At 40.9% G+C, this 24,362-nt stretch overlaps 1 protein-coding gene across 2 annotated transcripts in view; it reads right to left on the reverse strand.

The window, feature by feature from the left end:
• The window catches only part of EXOC4 (exocyst complex component 4), a 653,645-nt gene that overhangs the window by 67,192 nt on the left and 562,091 nt on the right, over window positions 1–24,362 (reverse strand). For both annotated transcript variants that reach the window (XM_014533235.1, XM_014533234.1), the window contains one exon: window positions 2,246–2,387. In XM_014533235.1, coding sequence (XP_014388721.1) covers window positions 2,246–2,387 — 142 coding nt within the window. The remainder of the gene's footprint in view (window positions 1–2,245; window positions 2,388–24,362) is intronic.

The raw sequence follows: 24,362 nt of genomic DNA on the forward strand, positions 1-24,362 counted from the left end.
CCGGTGCCAGGAGGCCTCGCGGCTCCGCTGATCCCGGTGCTGGGAGGCATATTACCCTTTTACTATATAGGATAGAGGCCTGGGGGCCGGCTGGTTTGCCCTGAAGGGTGTCCTGGATCAGGGTGGGGGTCCCCACTGGGGTGCCTGGCCAGTCTGGCTGAGGGGCTGAGGGCCGTTTTCAGGCTGGCGGGTGACTGAAGCTCCCAACCTCTCCTTTTTTTTCTTTTTTCTTTTTTTATTCTGGGCCAGCTTTAGCTCTGAGGCCTCGCTGCTGAAAACATTGATACAATGTTGCGGTCCGGCTGGCTGAAGCCCGGCTGACTGAAAGCCAGTTTCTGGGGTTTTGTTTAGCTTCTATATTTGCAACATAGTTGCTTAGAGTTGCAGCTGAGAGGCCGGCAATTTAGGCCGGGAAGTTGTAGTCTGCCATCACTGGAGCAAGCAAGCCTCCCTGCTCGCTTCAGTGCATGGCTGCCGGCCGCCATCTTGGCTGACAGTTAATTTGCATAAGGATATGCTGATTAGCCAATGGGAAGGGTAGTGGTCGTACACTAATTACCTTGTTTCTCTTTTATTAGTGTAGATGTCACCCAATAAATTTAATTTTTATAAAAAATTGAAAAAAAGTGAATGAATGATGAATGAATGAATATGTCTCTCCTGCTTAAAAACCTCACATGGCTTCTTAATGCACCTGAAAAAAAATGTGAACTGTTCACTTGGTCTGTAAGACCCTAGAATGTGTCAGGCTCCATGACCCCACATAACCAGGCTCCAGCCCACTCCTTTACCTACCCTTTCACGCCACCTCCTCCTCCCCTTTTTCCCTGGGTGACAACCAGCTAACGTCTCTCTCTTCCAAGCCTGATTTTGTCTCAGGACCTTGTGGTGTTTCTCCCTCAGAGAGTCTGAAGCCCTTTCCCCTAGGTCTTTGTACAGATGGCTCCTTCTTGTTACCTTGCCACATTTCCTCTGCCCACTCTATCCAAAAAACAAACACACACACACAACTCCCGCTTTCTCATCCCCTCAGCCATTCCCGGCACTGCCCAGGATGACAGCACTGGCCACAGGGAGGCGCTGGAGCACTGGGAACGTGACTAGGCCAACATTCAATGTGATGTGAGTGTAAAATCTGCAGATTTCAAAGGCTTGGGACAAAAAAATACAAAATGTCTCATTTATAATGTTTATGTTAATTACATGTTGAAATGATATTTTGGTTATACTGGGTTAAATAAAATATGTGTTATAATTTACACAATTATAAATTATATTCTTTTTTCAAATGTGACTTGTAGAAAATTTAAATTATCTATTTGGGTCACGTGTAGCTCATTTTATATTTCTATTGGATAGCACTGCTCGATTCCATTTTGCCATTTCCTTGTTTTGGTTGCTCTTATCTGAAATCATCTTTTTTGTTTACTCATTGGCTATTTTCCCCGTTAGAATGTAATTCCAGGAGAGTAGGGACCTTCGGTGTTTTTCCATTCCTATATCCCAACTTTTATAACACTACCTGGAACAAAGAAGGCACTCAATGGATATTTATTAAATGAATGAATCAACAAGTAAAGGCTCCCTAGTCTTTTCATCCTGGCATTTCCATATGTGTAATAACAGCAGTTATCAAAGTACTCAGAATATTCCACGCTGCAGGGGAAGAAACAAGAGGCCAGTATTTTCATGAATTATTATTTTAACTTACTCTCTCCTATTGGGTTTTAAGACTTGAAGGAAGGGACCATTGTTCCTGAATCTCTATACTACCTTCTTGATGAGCAGAGCACTTTAGTAAAAACATCAGTGACAATAAAATCACCATAATCACAAAGCTATCACATTTTGCATCCTTACTATGTAACAGGCACTGTATTAATTATGTCATTTATAAAATCTACAAGTTAGGGATTCTTGTTTCCATTTTTAGGATGAGGAAACTGAGGGTTAGTAAATGTAACTAACTGTCTTAAGATCAACTAGCCACCTGGTATAGACATTCAAATCCAGGCCATTCTGATATCACAAGCCTTGCAAACTCTGAATCACCGTGTTCACAATACAACACGTGCTCAAAACACTGCAGAGTCGCTGAATAACACTACAAATCACTGCCAGTGTAAAAAAGGAACAATACCGATGATGATAAAAAATTATGGTGATATTTTCCAGAAAAAAAGCAAGTGATTTATGACCCACGGTGGGTTTCAATCTTGGCGACTTGTGGGTGGCCGAGTCATACCTGACTTCCAGATGCAGCACCAGCAGGCAGCGGTCGGCCATGTCCTGGAAAGATCTGGCAAGCTCACTCAGGGTCTGCATGATCTGCTCCGACACCGGGGGCAGATCCATGTTCGTGTGACCATCTTGAGCAGGAGAAAGCACTGGAGAAAGGGGGGAGGACAAACACCAATCATTTCACTACATGCCTACTGGGTTTTGAAATGACATGTTATTTTGTTGTTCATCATGTTGTTTTTACCAATTTGGCTAATGCTAGTGTTGGCAGCATTAGACGTCCAAGACAGGATAGACTATTTCTGTCCTTGATTAAACACAGAAGCCCAGATGATTGAATCTGTTTGCAGAATGACAAAAAACAGACCTTCAGAGTTGGGAGTGACCTCAACAGTCATCTGGCCCAACCATGTGGTCTATGCTTGTGTCATTTACACATCTGCAGGTGGCTGTTCAGTTTCGGGTCCCACAGCCACACAAATGTTTGTGAAAGGGCACTCAACACCTTCTGAGGCAGCCGAGCCCATCTCTGAAGGATCTGACCATCCTACATCAAGTCATATCTGTCTGCCCTGATCTTGCCAACTTTACAGTCATTCTCGTATGTGTCAGCACTTCAAGTATTAAAGACATCGCCTTTGGCTTCCTTGAAGTCTTCCCTTTTCCAGGCTAAATGTCCGTCCCCCGTTTTTTAATGATTCTTTAAATAAGTGAATTGAATAATTTTACAGTTCTCATACTTCACCAATAAAAACATCCTTGTTATTCTGTATCTCCCTTGAAACGTGCAATGCAGGACCACACACAATAAATACTGCAGAGGGAAAAAAAATACAGAGGGGTCTGGCCTGTCTAGAGAGAGCTATCTACTCCTTCGCTCTAGATGCCATGCTGCTTGCACGTAAGGCTAAGGTGTTCAGGGGGCGGGCCGTGGTTTTATGTTATACTTGAACTCATATAGAGCTCAGAGTCAATTAAAAGTCCTACAAAGGTCTTTTTGGAAAATTTTATAAAGCTAACTTCTATATTTTTCCCAAGTAATTGACACAATATTCAATAGATCTTGGACATTGACTTCAGGAAAAGACTGAGCAGCAGAAATGTGAACTACATTTGTTTACGTCTAGGTTTCAGTTATGTACCCAGTTTCCCACAATCTCTCAAAGGCTGCCAACAGTAACTTCACAATTTCATTCAAGAGATCTTTTAGTTCTCTAGAGCCTCAAAGACTGGCCCTGAGTCCTGTCCCCACTACTTACTATGTGTCCAAGAGGTAATTACTTAAATTCTGTCGGCCTGTTTCTTTTTCTATAAAATGGAGATAATAGTACCTAGAACATGAGGTTGTTGGGAGTATTGAATAGATTAATGTAGATAAAACTCTTCGACCAATAGCACATAAAACGCACTCAATATTAACATAAATAATAAACACAAATAATAAGTATTCATTAGCATTTGATTTGTCCAGGTTAAGAAGCTTAATTATAGCAACAAGTTACTTAAAAGCTAATTCTATCCATCTTGAAGTCTAATTTCCATTTATCAGTTATTTTTGCTTTTCCATCTGACAATTCTCCTGATTGGAGGACGCAATATCCTTTGGATGTGGCCAGGCACTACTGACTAAGCGCCAGGAGGTGTTCACCTTCAGGGTAGGGAGTCAACATCTGGCTGCAGCTGCATCTACAGTGATGGGCTGTCAGGGCTGCATGGATGCCTAGGCTCTGGCCAAGCCCGGAGAAGGAAGCAGAGAGACAGTCAAGACTTAGAAGGATAGTTCTTCCCTATGGAACCCGACTTTAATAAATTATCACAGCAAACATGAAAAAAAGACTTTGTTTAAAGGAACTGATGTGTAAGGAGGAAGGGAGTGTAGCGAAGTAGACTTAAAATTATTTCCAGCCGTGGCATCATCTAAGGTGAACAGAGCTCGATCTGCAGGAGGCTCCATGTGAGGCAGCACCACTCTCCTGTACTGTGAACATGACTTATGTTCTTTCATCGCCAGGAGAGATCACCGCCTTCAGGTCTTCATTTGGCAGGTGGGGTGAAAGCAACCACAGGCAACACTGAGGGAGTATTTCAAAGCATTTTAGGGCTTTGGAGCTCCTGGATTCCTCTGCTGTGTGACACTAACTGTGGCAGAGAGAGCTACTATGTATCCATAAAAAGAGGTAGGAATCAGATCCTGAAGAAATTGGACTCATGGTCTGAGGTTCAAAGTTCTACAGTGGTTTCCCCTCATCAGCAGGGGACACGTTCCAAGACCCCCAGCAGATGCCTCAAACCATGAATGGTACCCTAAACAGACCTTGTTTTTTTCCTATACATATACACCTTTTCACTTAAAGGAAGCACTGTACAGCTTCTCTTTTGTATCCAAATTACCAGCATCTTTCACTACTCTTGTGTTTGGGGGCCATTACTAAGTAAAATTAGGGTGACTGGAACCAGGCACTGTGACACCATGACAGCGGATCTGTAAGGGCTACTTACCAAGTGACTAAAGGGAGGGTGGCACATACATTCGCTGAACAAAGGGATGAGTCACATCCCAGGCAGGACAGAACAGGGTGCTGAGATTTCATCATCCTACTCAGAACAGTGTGCACTTTAAAATTATGAATTGTTGTTTCTGGAATTTTCTATTTAATACTTTTGGATTGCAGTTGCCTGCAGGTAACTGAAACTGTGAAAAGCAAAACCAGAGATAAGGGTGGACGGACTACTGTACTAATATCCCAAAGTCTATCAAAGGCATTCTGGACAAATTCCACCAAGAAAGTAAAAAACAACAACAACTGCTTTATTATAGAAATATATAATTTCATTATGTGTAGCAACCGAACATTGCCAAACTGTGCCATTAAAAAAAAAACAAGCAGCCATGGCTGGTGTTGCTTAATAGTTAGAGCATTGACCTGAGAATTGGAGGGTCAAGGTTTGATCCCCAGTCAAGGGGACGTGCCTGGGTTGCAGGTTCAATCCCTAGCTCTGGTCGGGGGAGGAGGGGCATACAGGACACCACTCATTGTCTCTCTCTCACATCAATGTTTCTCTTTGTCTCCCTTTCCCTCCCCCCTCCCTTCCACTCTCTCTAACAATCAATGGAACAAATATCCTCACTCCTTTGGTGAGGATTTAAAAAAAAACACCAACAAGACAAGTACAGTAACTTAATGGCAAGATAAAACTTGCAACAAGTGAGGTAAAAACAGTTTAGATAGCAGCACACTGCACATTTCGCTTGACTGTAATCTATAGCAAAAAGATAACACTTTAGTAAAGCAACATGAAAAATCATGCCCAGAGTTCTACTGAAAAGCTGGCTTGTGAATTCTTGAGGGCTCACTGAAGTTTACGAAGTTTTCTTAACAAGAAGGAGTACACGGAGCAAAGAAATGCTGAGAATGGCAAACAATGACAACACAAACAACCAATGAGCTCTTAAATGTCAAATGGAAATCTGCAAAAAAGCAAGGCTGACAGAATCTGCTGTTTGGGAGATTATAGTCAAGATAGGTTACTACACACACACACACACACACACACACACTTGCACAAACCCTTTTAGAGGCTCCGTGGTGTATATTTATCTTGGGGATTGCTTTGTTTCGGCAGAACACATATTGTGGGCTTTAAAACTATTAGCACTCAATCATTTTATTAAGGTATGCACTTTGAGTTGTTTTTCTGACACTGGGGCTGGGCCACATCAGATCATTCACAACATGCTTGTTCCTCTTATAGCCTTTGCATAAAAGCAGGCATCTCTGAGACTCCTAGCTAACCATCTGCATGGCAGTGTAGCTGGGCTTTCTATGCTAAACTGATTGGTTTATGAGGAAGTTGAATCTTGGTCTCAGGGGCAAACCCTGCTTATTAGATAAACCAACAGATACTTCCAACTTTCCTTTGTTCATTCCACTAGAGACTGGAAATCTAGAAGTCTGCCTTCCCAGCCTAGCTTAGTGGTTAGAGGTGGCTATGTGTCACCGTATGGCCAATGATCCTCTAAGCTAGCGGTTCTCAACCTGTGGGTCGCGACCCCTTTGGCGGTCGAACGACCCTTTCACAGGGGTCGCCTAAGACCATCCTGCATATCAGATATTTACATTACGATTCATAACAGTAGCAACATTACAGTTATGAAGTAGCAACGAAAATAATTTTATGCTTGGGTCACAACATGAGGAACTGTATTTAAAGGGCCAGAAGGTTGAGAACCACTGCGTCTAAGCAGATTTTTCTTTGGCAACTTGACCTAACTATGGGCTAATTCTGCGGCTCACCTTTTGACAGGGAAGCGAAACAACCCTAAAGCATGGATTGTTGCCACTAACATTTTCTGGGTTTTATGCTCAAAAGCATCTTCAATACCACATGTTCATCCTTCCCTAGTGCTTGGCCAGCTCCTTTCCCTTTCTCAGCAACTTCCCCCAATTCATGTTGCTCTCCCAGACTCTTTGTCCTTCCTACTCTCCATTACTCCTCTCTTGAGGACCTCAGATTCTTATTAAGACTTCAAAAAAATTCTCAACACTTGCTTTCTCCATAGTCTTGCTTCCCATTAAGTCTTTCATGTGCCATAATCTGATTTCTGCCTTTGACACTTTGTTAAATAATTATTCCGAGGATCATCACCAATGATAGCCTATTGCCAACTCCATTGGGCCATTAAAAAAATCTCATTCAATACGGAAAGGCCATTTCCTCCTTGTAATTCTGTTTTCTTTTGCCTCATATGGCACCCTGTTCTTCAGGGTGTCCTTTCACAGCTCTGACACTCTTTTCATAGTTTCCTTCACTGGCTATCCTTCCTTTAGCCCACCCATAAATGCTGGTGTTCCCGAAGATTTTTTTCTACTGGTCGCTCTCACTTGTCATTCTATCTGTTCTCTCTGAGTGAGCTCATCCATTTTCATGGTTTTCGCTATTATCTAAGAATTGATGATTCCTAAATTTTATTTGATCAACTGTTTGCCAGCTATCTTTACCAGTACATCCCACAGGCATCTCAAATGCAATGAGCACAAAACTAAACTCATTATCCATCTCTACCATCTACCCTTTATCCTGAATTCTCTCTCAGTGGCATATCAATGTTGGAATCTCAGCTGCAAACATAAGAGTAATCGATTCTCTTCCTTCCCTCACTCCCCTCAACAAAGACTAATGTCTGCCCACTTTATTGCACGAATGTTTTCTTAACATATTTTGTCTTTTCTATATCTACTGTTATTTTCTTGGTCTAGCTCCCTCTCTTCCATGGACTACTGGGACAGTCTCCTGACTGATGTCTTTGCCTTATGCCTTGCCCCTACTTAATTCAATCCTCCCATATTTGGTAATTAAATGTGAGTGAGGCAGTATTATTTATCTAAGACACACATTTGGCTATATTAATTTTTTATAAAAATCAATGATTTTTTAAAATTAAACAGAACAAGTGATTTAATTGACCGACATAACAGGACAAATAATTCACATAATAACAGATTAATAAAGATCAGGAAGGAGAAGCAATGACTTGCCATTTACAGCTATAACTTTCCCCTTAGTTTCTTGAGTAGATGCCAGGGACAGAGTGGAAATAGGGAAGCAGTTCATTATAGCTGGTCTCCCTGGCTATTCAAAATCTTGCAAAAGTATAGCTTAAAGTGATTCTGGTCAATCCCTACAGCCCAATCCCTATAAATTGGGTTGTCTTTAGAAGTCACTTTAATTTCATGAGGTCATCTTGCTGCAGCTGAGACTTGGGGGAGTCTCCTCTCTTTTCTACTGACATAAAATCCCTGGCATATCAAACACCCTGCATCTCACAAGGAAAACCAAAACACTAACTGTCATGGAGAAGCAATCAACGTAGGTCATTAGGATGTCTCAAGTGGTTCCACATCCTAATATTAACCAGACTGAAATCTGTTTAGGTCTTAAAATCAGTCAAAATTGGACTCATTCAGACCCAGAAGAGCATCTGTTTTCAAGGATGCAGCTGCTACACTTTTAATGGCAACTTACTGTGACTTGTTTAATTGATTCATATGAGGATGTCCTTGTGCATCTGCAATATTATCTAAAATTGTTACAATATTAGCTTAGACTGGGATCAGCTGTCATCAAAGTGATAAATTGAAAAGGGAAAGATGGTTATCACAGCAGGAAAAGAAAGGTTAACTCTGCAAATTCAAACTCTTTAAAAGATGGAAAAAAGACAATGAGGAATGATCCCATGAGATTTTCTCCCTGGAAAACATTTCAGAAGATCACATTTTGGTGCAATCATTATTTCTGACTCTTCTTCCTATTTGTACAGAGAAATGACAGTCACTACAAAATGATCTCTGCTTCAACCTGGGTAAAATTATTTAATTTCCAGTCTTCAGTTTTCTAATTTAGAAAATTGTGGTAATAGCACCTTCTTAACTCCTAGAACAATGTGTGATTAGCTTTTGTAAATAATTTTGAGATCCTTTGATTTTGTTACCTGGATGACATTTTTTAAAAAGTGAGAATGGGAATCCTGATTAGGCCTGTGACATTAAGAACTAATGGGGCTTACAGAGTCAATGGGGCTGTGACAAGAAGACCCTCGTCTCACCTCTTTCCTCCTGTTAAGTGCCTGTGGGATATGCTACTACCAAGCTCAACACCAGGTTACAATGTAAGTGTTAGGCACTATAAATTCACAGTTCCAAGGTGCAATTTTAGTGTCAGCTAGCTCTATCCTCAGCCTTCTTATTTTCTCTGTACCACAATCCCTACTTTTTATTCATTCCCTTGAATTATTTACAAACTTATAAAAGCTAACTTTCCTCCACCCCAGTGTTTTGTGCACAGCAGGCACTTTATAAGTGTTTGTTAAACAAATTATATATAGATAAACCTACTAGTTTCTGGAATGGATACATGACCTCCACATGCTGAAGTATCTACTGTCTTATTAGCATCTAATTTGAATTTTCTTAGGATAGAGATGTCCTTTCTTTCTTATCTAAGTCAATGGCTCCAAATTAAAATTTCATGGTGACACTTTTTGATCACTTTCTCCTTCCTGAGACATATTTTTAAACACCCAGCTATTCTTTGCAAAAGTCCTAGCTTTAGCCAGTACTACCAAGCCATTTATTTAGACACCCCTTCCCATCCTCCAGTCTATAACCTAGTTTTAAGTTCTTTTGTTCTGTTTCTACATAAGATGGACGTCATCTAAGAAACACATTTGGTGGGTTCTCTTTATTTTGCCTCCTATTTCAGAGACAATGGTTCTTTTGTTCCCAGATAATAACTATTTCTTTCCAGCCCAGATTTCCTCAGAAATTCTGGGTTGAGCTAGCAAAGCCAATGGATTTTTGAAAGCCAAAGTGCCGACTCAGACTGTTCCTTGACCTATAGAATTAGGATTGCAAAGAATGGGGACACAGGACACATTGTTCAGATTAGATTCCAGACCTGCATCCACAGGCGTAGCCAGCGCTGGAAGTACAGCTCCTCTCTCAGACACAATGTTCATCAGTGGATCCCTCTGTCTAATGGCTGTGCTGGGATGCTCAGCCTTTCACTGCTGCCCTGGAGGGGGGGCTCTTTGTCCACTCTTACAGGGGAAGAAGGGCAAATGGAAGGGATTTTTAAAAAATTGGACTGGGGAAAAGTAGATGAAATTCATTATCAAGAAGGAAACAAGACAAGGATGGGGTAAGGTGAAGGTGTCTTATTTATATTTGCTTTGCTTGGTTCTATTCACCTAATTGATAATATATTGATGGTAAAAAAAAATGCTTCCAGTCGCTACAGCAGGCAAAGACCTACTTCCTTGTCTATGGGACTATTTGTTATTTAAATGACCATGTACTACACCTTCCCCTTATTAATCACAAGACTACGGGCAACACAACTTCTTAGCGTTCTCTGTAACATCTCCTTCCTATTCCTTTCTCTTTCTCTTCTCCAAAATGCCTTGTTTCCCTAATTATAGAGAGTAACTCTTTGGGGAAGAACAGATATGCTTGTCCCTCTCACTGCCCAGGTAATGACATCAATATGAGAATGTATTATTATGAGGCCAAAAAAAAAAAAACCAAACCAAACAAAACACCCAAAGATCATATTTTTATAAAGAACCTAACTTCAGGGATGCTGCTTAAGAGTAATTTTCATCTCCATGAAACCATTCTCTTTCCTGCAGCTTCCCAGATAAATAAAATGTATTTTTTTACTTCGTATTTCCTCTGGAATACATTTCTTAACAACTCTAAGCCTCATTTTCCACATTTATACAGGTTATGTTGTTGTGAGGGCCACTAGGGGACTTGGCCCCTCCCAAGGTGCCCACAGAGCTGGAGCCCATCTTCTCAACTCTGGCACCTCTGTGTCCCTTTTGCGGCCGGAAACATTTCATCTCACACTGGATTTGCCTAAGTCAACGATTCTTGGTGCGCTGCGAGAATTTTTAAAACATTCCAACAGCTGACTATTTGGTCAGGAACACTAACCTCTTTTCCCTTCGATTATAAAAGAAAATAATGACAACAGCCAATACAATAGCCATCTGGTGTGAATGAATCAAAACTATACTTATTTTTTTTTGTCAGATGGACAAAAAATATATTTTTTGATGTGCCGCAGAATTTTAGAAATTAGTTTACGTGTGCCACAAGATGGAAAAGGTTGAAAATCGCTGGTAGAGTGTGAGATCCATGACAACAAAAGCAATATGTTATTCTTCCTGGAGCCTTTCATAGCCCGTGGCTCTTCTTACACTCAGCAATAATGCCTGTTGAGTTTAATCTTTAAGGACAAATCAAAGAATTTTATATCCTTTCCCCCCATTATATCTTCACACAATGCCTTTGACCTAACGTCTTCCAAACAGTTCACTAGCCTGGAACATTATTCCACTTTGGGGTAGGAAGCTAAGCTCCAGAAAGGCTACGAGCGTCTGAAACTGAAGAATGGTTCCAAATATTGACCCATGTGGTGGGAACAAAGGAGATCCGTGTGCGGCACACCGTGAAAAGCAAAACAAAAATAAAAACCCAGGTGAAAAGAATAGCTGTTTCCTTAGGCTACACAGGATAGGAGGCATTCTGAGCAGCCAGGATGGACGGGATGCAGCACTGTCCGCAGAGGGAAAACCACATCCCCTTAATTAGGTGATAGGGCTTGCTGGTAGGTCACCAGCCGCGCAGGCCCAGGGCCTCTGAGACGGTTGGCGTTAGGCTCCTGCTCTGTACAGTGCAAAGCAGCACAGACACGTGGTTTTCACACGTTGTGAGCAACAGAACAGACCTCAGCCTCTTTTGGACCTGGGGGGAAACATTAATATTGATTTTTCTTTTATTCCGAATAATCCTCACTGATGCTTCATGAAAATCTAATCATCTACTAAAAAGGCATGTAGTGAGGCCAGATCAGCTCCTGCTGGAAAGGGAAGTTACTAGAAATGGGGGGAAAAGCTAACGAACAGCTCGTTCTCCTGTGAAAGGCACTACTGTGGAGCCATATTAGGCGGGAAGCCTTTTGTATTTCTGTAAAACCCGCTTTAAAGAGCATCTTAAAATGTTAACAAATACTTAACTCAATATTTCAGGTGAATAAGTAACACAGATGTAAGTTTTAACAGAATTTTAGAGGCAAAAATATTATATGGCAAAGGGGTAACATTTATCCATGTTATTAAAACAGCAGCCTTTCAACTTCAGCATTTGTAAACCCCCCCCAAGAGTCTTAGGGAGCGGCATAGTCACTGTGTAAATTAGAAACACTAGGCCCATTTACTAACGGTGAAACTGAGGCCAACAGAATAAAGCACGTTTTCCAACATGACACAGCAAATAAGTGCCACATTCCTATAGGCCTTTCTTCCGTTTATCTTTTTGAGTTTCCTTGTGTCAGGCAGCTGCATCATTCAACAATTTAGAGCCAAGCTGAGAAAGAATCACTACCTTCTTGACTGAGAGCAAGTACAACCTCACTTTCATCCTTGTACTCCCAGAATGCCATGCAGTTCCGGAACCAGCAGGTAACTATCAAGTACAGTGAACAAGAAGGTGCCCTTTGGAGACAGACAGACCTGAGTTCAAATTCTGACTTTCTCTAGCATTTGGGCAAACTTCCCTGTAACATTCCCCTGTAAAAGGAAGACCCCCACACCTAACTCCCAGGACTCTGAAGATTAAAGGAGAAAAGATATAAATGCTTAGAATAGCGTTTAACATGCAAATGCTTACTATATGGCAATCACTATTACTACTACTTCTATTATTTATTCAATACAAATGTATTCAATAAATAAATAACAAAACCCCAATGTGTTTCTCCTCCATTTATAGCTTTAAGTGGGCTTTGGAAGAATTAGCTCTGTACATTCAAGGGCAAAGCGTCATGTGCTACTGTGACTCAGAACAAACGTGGCCGAATCGTAGAAGCCCTGGTCATTCTGACCCGATCGCTGTGTGGACAACACAGACAACCGACTTATCTGGAAGACAGAGTGGACCTTGCCACGGAGCCTCGCAGTGTAGCTGGCACCGCTGCCTGTGAGGCATGCTGGAAGTAAGAAACAGGCAGAATGAAGTTGCTACCATGTGGTCTAGGGTTTGTAGGTGGAAATCTGGCTAAGAGAATTGCTGGTCAGTGAGAACAGCGTGCACTTCTCCAGTGTGTGGTGAAGGGAACAATGGAGTCCTGCTCCTTTCGTCTTGCTGGTGACAGATACTCTGTGCAGCCTCAATTGACGAGTCGGTGCCAAACACATACTGACTAATGCCTTGTGAAGGTTACTAATATACAGCCATATTTCTGTCTTTATACATTAGTTACACATGAATACTGTTCACACATCCATTCCAGTCTTGCTATGTAATCCCTAGAATAATTAACAGTTCATATAGATGCTTCTAGAATCAAGTTTCCTAAAAATCAAAAGATAGTCTTTTTTTTTTTTTTTATGCCAGTTAAGGGTAAACTACATAGAAAAGCAATAATTTATCTGTCCGGTGATTTTATAATTTCAGGATATTGCCTCAAACTCTAAGTACTTTTCTTCCCCTGAGTAAAAAGATATGAGTGTTCTCATTAATGATGAACCCGATTGCCCTACCTATGACAACATTTCTTTCGGATTGACTACCTATGTGTAGGCTCAGAAAGTGGTTAAATCCTGACTCAACCTCTTTATATAACCTTGGGCAAACTGCTAACCCTGTGAATCAGCAACGGCAATCTCTGCCTAAGAGGAGCACTGTACGAATTCAATGAGATGACACACATAAAGCATTAGCACCATGCTCGGCACAGTGAGCGCTCAGTAAATCTGAGTCACTGCTGCTGGACCTCCTGGGAGGACCTGGAAGACAGCAACGCCTACACTCATCTCATTCCTCAGGGAGACACCTTGCAAAACACTGGAGCCTGGTGGGCTTAGCTGTTCACAGGGCTAATGAACAGGAAGGAAATAACATGTTGATCTATGAAGACATTTACACTCTATAAAATCATGACCTTTAGACCTTAAAGTAAGGAATTACAAAAGTATCAGAACTACAGAATTCTGGAAATGGTGAAGACAAGCAGGAGAAAAATGGGACTAAGGGTGGCAGGTTTAAATGTTATCTTTTTATCTACAGAAGGGGAGGAAAACCTTTCTCCAGAGTTGCCAGTTTAATAAAGGAGGTGGTATTTCAGGCAGGCATGAGGAAGTGGTAGTTTATATTTATATTTGTATTTATATTTATAATCAGCGTCTGTTTTATGGTCACAGTTTATTCCCCTGCCAGAGGCACGGTGAGGAGAGCAGAGATGAAATACACATGGGGGTGTGTCTATACGGTAGAGTAAGGGAGTCACGATTATGAAATCTATATAGCCGTGACATGTCGACCTGGAATGATAGGAATTATTTTCATTTGAGGAGACAGAAATTGTGTTATAAATTATTTCAATATGCAGATAAAGACACTGACAAGTCAGGACTTCTATTAAGACTAAAACAGTTGAGATGGCCTTATTTTGGAAAGATTTTTTTAATATTTACTACTATAGAAGATGTGTTATTTTACTCGCTTTCTTGGGAATATATTCCCCTTGATAATACCATAGGTTAAATTTACTATAGAAAGTAAGACAGGAAAATACCTTATGTCCCTGTCTACTGTCAACTCAGCATCATCTCCAGCCACTGCCTGGGGAAGAGGAATATCTATATATAATGCATACATACAATCTAGGAATATAGTTTCCTACTTCTTGCAGCAGGGTTTTGGGCTTAATTCTGGCAGTGAGACGTGGCAGGCAGAAAGGAAGGAAGGCGTTATTGTCCTTTGCGTGGTAGAAAGATGCTCGGGCAGAAGGCCTGGGAGGAGAGCGCGGCGGTGCTGCTTCCTCGTAGCAGGTGGCGAACCCCTGGCACATTTTCTCATTTCCTGTGAGCAGAAGCTAGTTTCCTTGCTCTTTGCTTCCATCCAACTGTTTTCTAAGCCCTTTAAACAATTTTTAAAATATCTAATTCCATGTGTTAAATTCCTTCTTGCTTGAAAAACCTAAAATTGGTTTCTGTGTTCCTGACTGAGCCTGGATGAATAAATATAACCTTCCCATCATGAGCTATTTCTGAGCTACAGCGACTCAGATCTCAGAGAACATCTGGAGCCGGAGGAGTGGGATGAAGGGTCGCTGAGGATGTGCCTCCTGGACACCTTACCCACAGGCTCGCTTTCCGTCCCATATGCCCTCAGCTGTGATCACAGGTTTCTTCTTTCATTCCTATGTTCCCCTCATGAGAGAGCTCTTTGGATGCTATACAACAGCGTGGTGGCTAACAGTACAGACTGTGGAGGAGGCATATTGAGTAAGTTAAAATTCTGGTTCCACCACCTAATAACTTAATGTGTCCTCTCTGTACCTCAGTGTCCAGTTTGCAAAAATGAAGATAATATGGTATTAAGAGAGAGAGAGAGAGAGAGAGAGAGAGAGAGAGAGAGATATTTAGAATACATCCAGGCATAGGGTATTTGATATTATTATTGTTGTTGAAATTACTTAGCATTTTTGGTTCAAATTTTATCTCCCAAGTCTTCCCACCCCTCATCATGAACTACATTCCATTTGATAAGTTCTAATCATGGGATCAAGCTACTAGTACACCCAGTGTTTACTTCTTTGCTGTGTAAACTTCAATATAATGACATTCTCCAAAAGACTGCAATAATGTTTACTTTCCCGTGAATTCTTCCTTTTGGTCTAATTAAGTACTACAGGGTGTTTGGTCTCCATAGTCTTCCCTCTTGAGAAGAAAAATCATCCAAAAGACAAGTCAAAAATGTACTTCTCATCTCACTGTAGCTGCATCAGATTCCCCATCACTACTGTCGCCATGTCAATGGCATCCTTATGTGACGGAAGCACCACCCAGGGCCTGCATCTCATCACGCGGTCCATAGTGCATACTTTGCATCACTGTTACTTGCTTCTTCCTTTCAGGTTTATTTTAGTCTTATTTGGAATGCTGTTTTCTAGCCTCTTCTCAGGGAGGTGGATTTTCATAGAATATTTCTCACACTTTCCCCATTAACTGTGCTTTCTTCATTTGAGATATAAAACTCAAAATACAAGTGTAGGAATTTCTACAGGGTTTTAACTTATTTGGTGCTACAGATGGTCCATTTTGTGTTTTGCCATTATTTTAGATGAAAGCATAATACACAGTAAGATGTTACTAAGTAGTAAGGGAGGGAAGAGAAAAGGCGATGAAGTGACAGAAAAATATGCTTTGACTTTAAAGAAGCAATTCTGATATTTCAAGTTTGTTTTCGTCACTTTATTTTATGTTTAAGTTTTTAAAAAATGTGTTTTTCTATTACAGTTGGCATTCAATATTGTATTAGTTTCGGGTGCTTAGACATTTATATACCTTATGAAGTGATCACCCACTAAGTCTAGTACCCATCTGGCACCATCCATTAGTTAACACAGTATTATTGACTACATTCCCTATGCTCTACTTGTTTTTATCAGGTAAAGAAACAACTTAATGAGAAGAAAGAGCAGTAAAGACTTTCTAACCCAGAAAGTAAAAAGCATGTCCATATAACACCAAAACAGAGTTTTAGAAGGAAATAAAGTACTTCAGATGAAAGATTGGTAAAAATCTGTCCTGTGAGAAAGCATCCATTACAAATGGAGTGGGCAGACCAGTTGTCTCCAATGAGGGGTGCTGAAGAATGTAAAGAATATGAGAAGGAAAAAGTCAGAGAAACGGAGTAAAATTTCTTGTTAGTTTAATGAAAAGTAATGTGTTTTCAAGATCAATATCCCTGCTCTGTCCCTGGCTAAGCATGGTTCCCACTTGTATGCTTCAGTTTTCCATCTGTAAAGTGGGAATAAAGATGCTAGCTTTCGAATTAGCTCAGAAAGTGGCTGTGGGGATTAACCAATGGACGATTAACATTACAAATATATACAGTGCTAGAGCGTTTCTTCTGGGGACACAACAGAAATCAAAGAGCAAGGGAAGGAAATTAAAAATGGACAGGACATCTTCATTGCTTCCTTGGTACCCTTGGGCCACTCTTTTCAATGACGAGAGGAGGGATGCCCAACAAGTGATATAAACTAATTCGAGATGAGCTATGATAAGCAGGCCGACCGTGTTCCCCAAGGGTTAGTAAACAGTAATGATGAAGAGAGTGCAGACTGCCACTCGTGATAGAGAGCCAGCTAAACACCCTAGTAGTTTTTTGTCTGTGAATTAATGTCCTTCATGGCGAGCGTACACTAACCAGTAATGAGTCTCCTTAGAACTGCCCGGGGAACTCCCCTCCGCCTCTGCAAGAAGGCATACAGTTCACATGGAAATTAGCACTTTTAAGGAGGCAATAACTCCTTTCAAAGAAGTTTTGTTTTCAATTAGTTTCTACAAACATCTTGCCTTATGAAAATTTGCCCTTTTCTTCCTCCCTCTTCCCAATCTATCTTATAAAAATTAAAGGAAAACAAAGAAAAACAATCCATAAAATTTTATAGATAGATATATTTGATTTATTTAAGAGCCCAAGTATGAGCTGGGGATATTTAAAACAACCACAATGCTCAAGCCCTGTTAGTCTTCTATAACAATAAAGAGAAATGAATCTCTTACCGGTCAGGTCTTGCACATTAAGCCTGATGATTGGGTTTGCTCCGTTTGCCAAGGTCCCCTAAACCTTACCTGCCCTGAAGAATTAGAAAGCCGGCCTGGGCCTCCAAGACACATAATCGTATTTCACCTCTCCAAGGCTTATAAGCATATAGCTCACAACAGACTGTACAATTGGGGCTCAGGCTCTCTTTTCAGCCTCTGAACAGCCTCCCTGTGGGATCTTCATCTAGAAAAGATTTCTTAGGAAGACTCGTCAGGGAAGGCCACGCTGCCTGGCCTGGATTTTCTGTGTGCTCTGTGGTTGACAACCTTGAACTAGTGAAGGAAAACAAAACTAGGTTTAAAAGCCTGAGAGAAAAATATTGTTATTTCTTCAACTTAGCTGGCTTCCTTTTTTAATATAAAAAGTTAATACTGAGGAGACTGCATTGTGTTCTGCCATAAACAGAGAGATGAGCAGCCAGGGAAGTCCAAGTTCTATGACTAGTTCTCTTGCTAATTTTTCTAAAAGGGTTTGGGATTTATTTTCTTCCCCAAAGATTTATATACTGCCCATTTCCCTAAGCACCTGGAGTTCTTTCTCATATATTACCTCATATTAGCCCTGCAGATTTTAATTAAAAAGATTCCACAGGGGCATACACACATAATAAAAACAATCTCATAAAATAGAATGACAAGTCTCTGTTTCTCAACATAAGGCTCTTAACATTCATCCCTTCAAGTCAACCTACTCCTTTCTTCTTTTCCATCTTCAACATTTCCTAGGTAACTGTATTAAAAATAAAACAAAAACCTCTGGTCCATTTAACCACCTCCCTGCATTCATGTCTTATGCAGACCGTGGCCCACTAGGCTGTGGGCCCTAATGGCCTGGACAGTGTATCCTTTGTCCACTGGTGACTCCTCATACCCAAACCCATCCTGGCACAGGTGGGCTGACAACTGAGGTGACAGATGAAGGAAGGACAATACCCTGTCATGATCAGTGCAAATTTCACCCTCCTATTTCCCTTCATGGGAGTTCTCATCTCTTTCTTTTTTGACACTTAGTACCATGGATTCTGCTCTAGAAATTAAGTATAAAGTCAGTCGTTTCCCCACATCCTCGGTACCACAGTTGCCCAGTTTGGCATCCTTCATCTATATGTCACTGCCCTCATTTATTGCCTTCCTCGGCAGAAGCGCTCAGAAGCATGGCATTGCCTTTGTCCTGGACTGTCTCTAGTCTCAGTTTGGCATCCTTCATCTATATGTCACTGCCGTCATTTATTGCCTTCCTCGGCAGAAGCGCTCAGGAGCATGGCATTGCCTTTGTCCTGGACTGTCTCTAGTCTGAAGAGAAGTTCCTAGGAGGGCGAGCTCCTGGGTTCCTCTGTGGAAAGCATTTGGTAGTTGATTTTATTAACAGGACTTACATGAGTCTGATGGTTTTCTTCCCGGTCACCTAGCATTTACTGAACACGTAGAGAATACTCAGAAATGTGCTCTAACACTAAAAGGCATTCACAGCCCAGCTGGCATGGCTCAATGGTTGCGCGTCGACCTATGAACTAGGAGGTAATGGTTTGATTCCTGGTCAGGGTACATGCCTGGATTGCGGGCTCGATCCCCCATGTGGGGTGTGCAGGAGGCAGCCGATCAATGATTCTCTCTCATCATTGATGTTTCTATCTCTCTCTCCCTCTCCCTTCTTTTCTGAAATCAATAAAAATATATTAAAAATAAATAAAAGGCATTCATAGAGTTGTGTGTGTTTTTAAAAAAATTTTCTGAGCTTTTCAACGTTCTGAGCCCTTTAAATATGAAAACCCTATGACCACCTCTCTGTGGTACCTGCTGCAGGGGAGTAAGATGAGGCACAACCTCGGGGAGTGACTGGCCCAGGGCCACCTGGTGAAGCACAGGGACCACGGGAAGTGGCTATGGGTGCAACGTCCCTCCCCTGGAATCTCCTTGTATAATGCCTGCCGCCCCGGGATCTCCACGCCAGCCGCCACGCGCAGCCTGTGAATGCTACTGCAGTCCTCTTCAGACCATCAGGCATCTGCTCTGAGAGGCTGAATGAGAGATGCCAGAGGAACATTAGCGCAGAATTTCCTAACTTTAGTGCAATTAAAATCTCAGCCACAGTGCGGAATTAATGCAGCCCTTTGCATTCTAAATACATATTTTAATTAAATGACACCCATCTGTAGAATATGAGACTGCATTTTTATTGAGGATTTCGCATTATATAATCTGTTCCTATGAAGCGTAAATGGCTTGGTTCATGTTTGCAGAAACCTCAGAAGAATTATATAGATCCCGCATAAGCACATGTGGGGACACTCAATTTTGCTTAAATTTAAATCTGTTTCACAAGCATGCTAAGTGGTGTTTGTGTGATGAGATTTAGATTGTGTATGAACGTCTTGGATCGTTTCTGGGGAGCGTCTGTGAGAAGGAAAGACAGGTCAAGGCTGGGACACCCCTGCCCTGGCTGGAGCCATGCAGTCATGATGTAACTGAATGTGAAGCTTCATCTGAGGAGAAAGGGAGCAAATGCTTTCCTCTTTAGAGCTGTTACTTAGCATCTTTGCTCGATGTGGGTTCTGACCTGTATCTTCACATTCAGTGTGTTCTTCAAGAAGGGAAAGGCTTAGAGGAGGGAACCTGGATTTAGACATCCAGTTTTGTCTCCATCAAGCAGGAGAACGTAGCAAAATGGTGCTGAGGATGGGCACACTAAATCCTGCCTCCACACTCTCTTTAACCTCTCTCTGCCCCAACTTCATCATCTAAGAAATGAGGACAGCTACCACCTCCCTCATAAGCTACCGTGAGGACTAGGCGAGATAACACAGTAGAGATCTTAGACCAGGGCCTGCCTCAGACCTGGCTGTTGTTTATGAATGCCAGCTGTCACTGCAGCAGAGTCAGGTCTGGGAGTCCCAGTGTCCTGCTTTGCTCCTTACTACCTGCATGATTTTAGAGGAGTTACTCAATCTTTTGAACCTTATTTTTGTCATCTGAAAAATGGAGACAACAATGCTGAGTGCATTAGATTCCCATTGTTTCTGTGACAAATTATTGCTAAGATTATAGTTTACACAACACAAATGTATTATCTTATAGTTCTGGGGGTCAGAAATGTGACATGGGTCTGATTGGCTAAAATTGAGGTGTCAGAGGCTCTAGGGTGAATCTGTCCCTGGCCTTTCCCAGATTCTAGAGGCTGCTGACACTCCTTGGCTTGTGATCCCTTCTCCATCTTTAAAGCCATCAATGAAGAGGTGAGTCTTTCTCATGTTGCTTTACTCTGAACTACTCTGTCTCCCTTTCCTACTTCTAAGAAGCCTTGTAATTACACTGGGCTCACCTGGACTATCCAGACTACCTTCCCTACATTAGGGTGAGCTGATTAGCAATCTTATCTTCAACCTTAACTCCCCTTTTCTGACAGGTTCTGGGGATTAGAGGTTGAGAACTTTAGGAGGCTATGTTCTTCCCACCACACTTACGCCCCACAGGGTTATAAGAATTAAAAACAATATTCTGAAACTCCCAGTAGAGTCTTGTGCACTTATAAATACTCAATAAATGACAGTGTTCATTATTGGAGCGAATTAGTGACTAAGGTCCCATCAATCTTGGAAGTTCTATAATCTTATAATCATATTGTTAAATGTGTTTCTAATAGTTTTGTTTTGATCATAAAGCAGTATGTTCCAAATTCTGATTACATATCTCTAAAGATTTATCTATTAATAGCCAGAATATCACAACAAAATAACATTTGACTCTCTGGTTAATCTTTTAGTTGCAATTTGAGGTAAATTAAATCTTCTAATATGATTATTATACCCCTAGGGGGATCTGCCTCAAAAACTCTGTCAAATAGCTGTGAAATTATCTTAACAACCGTGAATTGTTAATTTGAAAAGATATATACACCCCTATATTTACTGCAACCTTATTCAAAATAGCCAAGATATGGAAGCAACCTAAGTGCACATCAATAGACAGATGGATAAAGAAGATGTGTTACATATACACAGTGGAATATTACTCAGCCATAAAAAATAATGAAATCTTGCCATTTGTCTCAACATGAGCAGACCTAGAGGGTACCATGCTAAATGAAATAAGTCAGACAGAGAAAGACAAATACCATATTATTTCACTTATATGTGGAATCTGAAAAAAACACACACAACAAACCAAAAACCAAACAGAAACAAACTCACAGATAACAGGAAACAAACTGATGATTGCCATAAGGAGTGTGTTAGAAAGGCTGAGTGAAAATGGTGAAGGGAAATAGAGGTACAAACTTCTAGCTATAAAATAAAAGTCATGTGGATGTAATGTACAGCACAGGGATTGTAGTCAATAGTATAACTTTGCATGATGACAGATGATTACTAACTTATCACGGTGATTACTTTGTAAGGTAAATAAATGTTGAATAACTATGTTGTACTCTGAAACGCATATACTATTGTATGTCAACTATACTTTAATAAAAACAGTAAACTTTATAGTATTACTTATGGGGATATAATGTTAGATATAATATTATAGATGTGCATCTATAAACACATAACAGAAGGGCTTACATTTTTTCATTATACCTAAAAAACCCCACTAAGTCAAATTTCCAGGCTTCTGTTGTTTCTCATGGAACTATTGTTGATAAACAGAATCCAGTTCCAATCTATCCTGCGTTTGGCATCCTATTGGTTTCAGCTATCTGCCATCTGATAGTCCTTATGAAACCAGAAAACATCTTGGTCAATATTGTGTGCCCATGAACAAGGCAGAATGTGGGAGCAGCTGAAAGGGCTAAAGAGAATAAAATGAGGCAGAGAAAAACTTATTGTGCTTAGCAGATATCTTGCAGAAAGCTTGCAGCCTTGAGCACGGCATACCCCAGATAACCAGAAGACACCTGGCATGGGAGAAACCAAGGACGGACCAGACCCTTACGTCAGCAGAGTGGTTTGCAGCCAGTAAAAATTAATAAAAACCTATCTCTCCCTGCTCGCTTTGCTGATGCCTTTCTCGGTCTCAGCCCACCTGCACCCAGGTGTCGGGAATAAAATCTCTTTTGATACATTATGGCCTCATGTCATAGATGCATAACCCTGACCCACTCCGGACCTTTCAGCAGCCGCCTGGGATCTTATTGAATAATGGATAGTAGAGCTTTTATCACTCACCCAACGCTGCAAAATCAATTATTCTAGTAAATTTGGATTTGGTGGTCAGCACTAGAAATGAGGACAGATATCAGTTATTCATCAGAAATGTTACAGGAGAAATTGTGAAAGTCCAGATTCCAACTGACATTTGGAAGGTCCATTTTTCTCCAGTTTCTGGATCGCAGGAAGACTGATTGGAACCTTGTGGACAATAGGTTCTTCCCAGCTGGGTCTACCTAACATTTTCCTATAGTCTCAATAACTCATTAGAATTGATTAAAAACTTAAAAGTGAGGACCCAGTGAGAACTTTTGCTACTGTAATCACTTTTTATTTTAATCAAAGCTAGAAATACACATAGTCAAGTAGTTTTTATAGGTATACTATACTGCTCCACAGGGTCTTTTTTTATTTTTTTCATATTTTCTATTTGTATTTATGTTTTTCTAAACATTTCTTCAACTCTATCTTCTAACCTTTCTTCTGAATCTTTATTTTCACTTATTTTTTATTTTCAAGAGTGTTTTTGTTGTTGTTCTCAGCATGTTCCTTTCATATAGCATACTATTCTTGCTTCTTGGATGAAGTGTCTTTCCTTGTTCTTCTAAAGATATTGATTATAGGTTCTTTTAAATGATTTTCTTTCAGGATAACCCTGGTTTCCTCTAAGCTACTTTTTCTGTTTACTTTGGTTTCTAAGTTTCATATTATATGGTTTCCTTAAATGTGTATTTCCCCACAGAAATAATATTATTAATGGAGGTTAAGGTTGATTAGTTTGTGATTTTTTTTTTTTGGTAATTAATGAAATCCACATTGTTTGAGCCCCTTCTAAGTACCATATCAGTTGGTGGTGTAACGAGGAAAGAGATAAAGTCCATACTTCCAAGGTGCATGTGGTCTAAGGAAAGACAGATGTAGAAATGGATAAATGGTATAATATAGTATGTAAAATGCTAGAGATAGCTCTTGGGCACTATGAAAGGTCAGATGAAAGTTGCTTAATTCAATCTGAGAGTGTCCAAAAAAGTTTCTTGAAGTGCTGACAGTATAGCCGAATTTTTAAGGAAGAAGAGGAAGTAACCAGGTGAAGGGGAATGGGAAAGGTGGGAGGAAAGGTGTCAGACTCAGGGGAGACGGCCTGAATAAAGGTGAGGAGGTGAGAAATGGCATGACATTGCAAGAGAACTAAGGGCAGTTCAATTTCCATAAACCAGAGATCTAGATTGTGAGGAACTTTCTAAGTCATGTTAAGGATCTTGGATACTTCCTATGGGATGATGAGAAGAAATCAATGTATCAGTTACCAGGTCATATTTGCATTTAGATAGATTGCTCTGGTATGGCCTTTGTATCACAGGTGAAAAACCATGAAGGTGATAATTAGGGCTCTGATAGTAGGAATGAAGAAGGAATGACAGATACAGAAATATTTAGGAAGTAAGAGTAGCAGATCTTCATAGCAACTATCTATAATAATAAAAGCATAATATGCTAATTAGACTGGACATCCTTCCGGACGACCTTCTGGATGAAGCTAGGGATGCAAGGGAAGCCCGGGTCCCGGGTGCCAGAGGGAAGCCGGTGCCGGCAGCTGGGGGAAGGAAGGCCTACTCTTGCACGAATTTCGTGCATTGGGCCTCTAGTAAGAAATAAACATTATAGCCCAGCTGGTGTGGCCCAGTGGTTGAGCATTCTCCTATGAACCAAGAGGTCACAGTTCAATTCCCAGTCAGGGCACATGCCTGGGTTGTGGGCTTGATCCCCAATAGGAGGGGTGGGATGAAACATCATTG

This window comes from Myotis brandtii, unplaced genomic scaffold (genome assembly GCF_000412655.1).
Source record: "Myotis brandtii unplaced genomic scaffold, ASM41265v1 scaffold956, whole genome shotgun sequence".
Taxonomy (NCBI): domain Eukaryota; kingdom Metazoa; phylum Chordata; class Mammalia; order Chiroptera; family Vespertilionidae; genus Myotis; species Myotis brandtii.